The 2513-nt window shown below is 42.2% G+C and overlaps 1 protein-coding gene across 1 annotated transcript; it reads left to right on the forward strand.

Moving 5' to 3' along the window:
- Nucleotides 1-370: 370 nt before the first annotated feature.
- Nucleotides 371-2110, forward strand: LOC131225738 (uncharacterized). Its single transcript, XM_058221328.1, has 3 exons — nucleotides 371-566; nucleotides 1090-1464; nucleotides 1757-2110. The coding sequence occupies exons 1-3, from the start codon at nucleotides 405-407 to the stop codon at nucleotides 1832-1834; spliced, it is 615 nt and encodes a 204-aa protein (XP_058077311.1). The 5' UTR covers nucleotides 371-404; the 3' UTR covers nucleotides 1835-2110.
- Nucleotides 2111-2513: the final 403 nt, after the last annotated feature.

A 2513-nucleotide genomic window follows, 5' to 3' on the forward strand; every position in this document is an offset into this window, starting at 1 on the left:
CTTAGCTGTTTCTATGATTTGAACCGTTCACATTATCTTTACTATAATTAATAAGCTACTATCCCTTATTCAGAATCTATATATGATCCAAACCTTTGATTTTTAGAGTTGAATTCAAGCCATTGAAAATCTTCTTTCTGTCTTCTAGATTAATCAATAGATAGTGATGGTCACAATCATAAGTTCATTCCTGTAGGTGGATCTAATAGAATATATTCCACAAAATGGATGGTTCCGATTACCAGATCGCTCAGCACGTGGGACCATGTGGGCAGCGAGAAACACTGGATTATTAGTCGCGACGGAGGTGATACGAACTCCCCAAATACAGCCCCTTATAATAAACCCTCTCTCTCCGTCTTCCAACATCTCATTTCATTTCCCATAGAGAGAAATAGAGAGAGATGAAGAACAACCACAACGGTGCAACCCCAACCAATCCTTTAAAGGGCGTAAGGGCACTTCTCATACGCAAGAACAGCCCTGCAGAGCTACTCCTTAACCGGCTTCGAGAGTACCTTCTCTACTCAAAACTACGATCTTTGCTGCCATCTCAACCGTTCGAGGTAACCTATTTTCATTTTTTGGGTTTTGATAGAATGTGTAGATCCCTCTGCGTTGTCGTGTTACACGGTGTGATCGATCTGGGCCGTTCGTTAGGTGGTCGTGTTTTCATCATGGGATGCACTCATCAAGCGAGAACCATAGGCGAATCGTTTGTTATGTGTCCATTTTTCACATAAAAGTGTGGCAAGGCGTGATGAATGGCTTGGATCTCTAATATGTGCACCATCCAATGGTGGGAACCGGGCCCCACAATGTTTGCATTTAATTAAAATATTTTTTTAATATTAAGTGTTCACGACATGATGAGTGTGCCATCTAATGGTAACCATGTATCTTGAATTTGGACCGTTGTGTGTTTTTTTTCTCAGAGTGTCCATTTTTTAGATACAAGTGTTCACGACGTGATGAATGGCCTGGATCTCTAACCCCGCCTGACATCCAACGGTGGAAAAGCGGTCATGTTATGACTACATTATTCCTTATTTTGCTCTATTTACCTAATGATTCAACTTCTTTGATCAGGTAAAAAGATTGAAAGAAATTCCAATGGAATACGAGCCGGCCCCACATGAGATTCCCGGGAGGGATTCCGACGATGAAAACACTAGTGGGCCAGCGGAGGCCAGCAGGGCAGAAGATAGTAGCCAGAGCCAGGGAGAAGATTTCGATTACGCCCTAGAGAGCGATGAGGAGAAAGAAAAGAACAGCGGGCCTGGAAAGACATTCATCCCATCGATCAAGATCAAGAAGCTGGACTCCACCTTACTCATCAGTACCGTCGTCCTCAAAGACGTTGCATTATCGTCGGCTCTCTTCCGCCTTCTTGAAGAAGAGAAGCTCGACATCGTCTACGAAAACCAGTACAGAACTGAAACCAAAGTGGTTCATACAATTCAGGTGACGCCTCGTCCCAATTGATATGTTTCATTGAGTTTCACCAATGTGGGACAGGCGTGCAAAATCTGAGCCGTCCATTAGGCAGGCCCTGCTGTATAGAAGATTTGCTAGCTGGAAAATCTTGTAGGTTCAAGTATAGAAAAATGGAAACAAAATGGTCCGCCTGATGATGTGGACTGGCATATTTTTGGGCCACCTGATGGACCGCTCAGATATTTTGCATAGCCTTGCCAACCCATGTTTAATCTTCTTATCAATGATAACCGTTCTTTCTTTTCGATAAATGGTGTAGGTGAATTTGCCTTCGGAGGGGTTGGACATAGATGATTTGGAACAGAAGCTACAGGCATGGGCGGCAAGGAGGACATGACATATCGTAGATCAGCTAGCTTCCCATGGTGTTATTTGTTCTTTTTTGTCACCTTTCTACACGTTGGTCCATGTATTCTTTGCAAATGAACGATTGATATGAAATCGCAAGAGGGAGGATCATTTCTTTTGTGGGTCCCACCCAATATTAATGGCACAAATCAATGTAGAAAGGAAGGTCCTGTGTTGGGCAAACCTCATTCCCAAAGTTGGCATGCCGTCCATGTTGGATCTATTATTTTAATTAAAATTAATATGCACAAATGTTATGGTCAAAGGTTTGTTACTTTGAATGTTGGATGATGAAACGTGCAATGCATGTGCATAGAAAGGAGGTGATTTCTAAGACGCTAAGGAAAATGAACGAGAAGTCGTTGAAAAAAGAGAGTTATTTTAATACTTTCGATAATGTGCTGGTTGAAAAATAAATTAAACCATCAAAGTCATGAGGCACACTATGGACAGTTCATTCCGCAATATTTAAATTAACTTAACCACACTTAACGATGCTTAACATGGTTCTAAAATTCAATAACTCGATTCCAAGTTGGGTGAAGGTAAGCTCGACTCGACAAGAAATCCAGCTGAGCCACTCAAGAACTCGTTCTTGAGCTTGAGTTGCATACAAGACTAGCCAAATCAGCTCCACGTGACGCACGCGGAATCATTCAGGGACCGAC

This window comes from Magnolia sinica, chromosome 14 (assembly GCF_029962835.1).
Source record: "Magnolia sinica isolate HGM2019 chromosome 14, MsV1, whole genome shotgun sequence".
In the NCBI taxonomy this organism is placed as follows: Eukaryota; Viridiplantae; Streptophyta; class Magnoliopsida; order Magnoliales; family Magnoliaceae; genus Magnolia; species Magnolia sinica.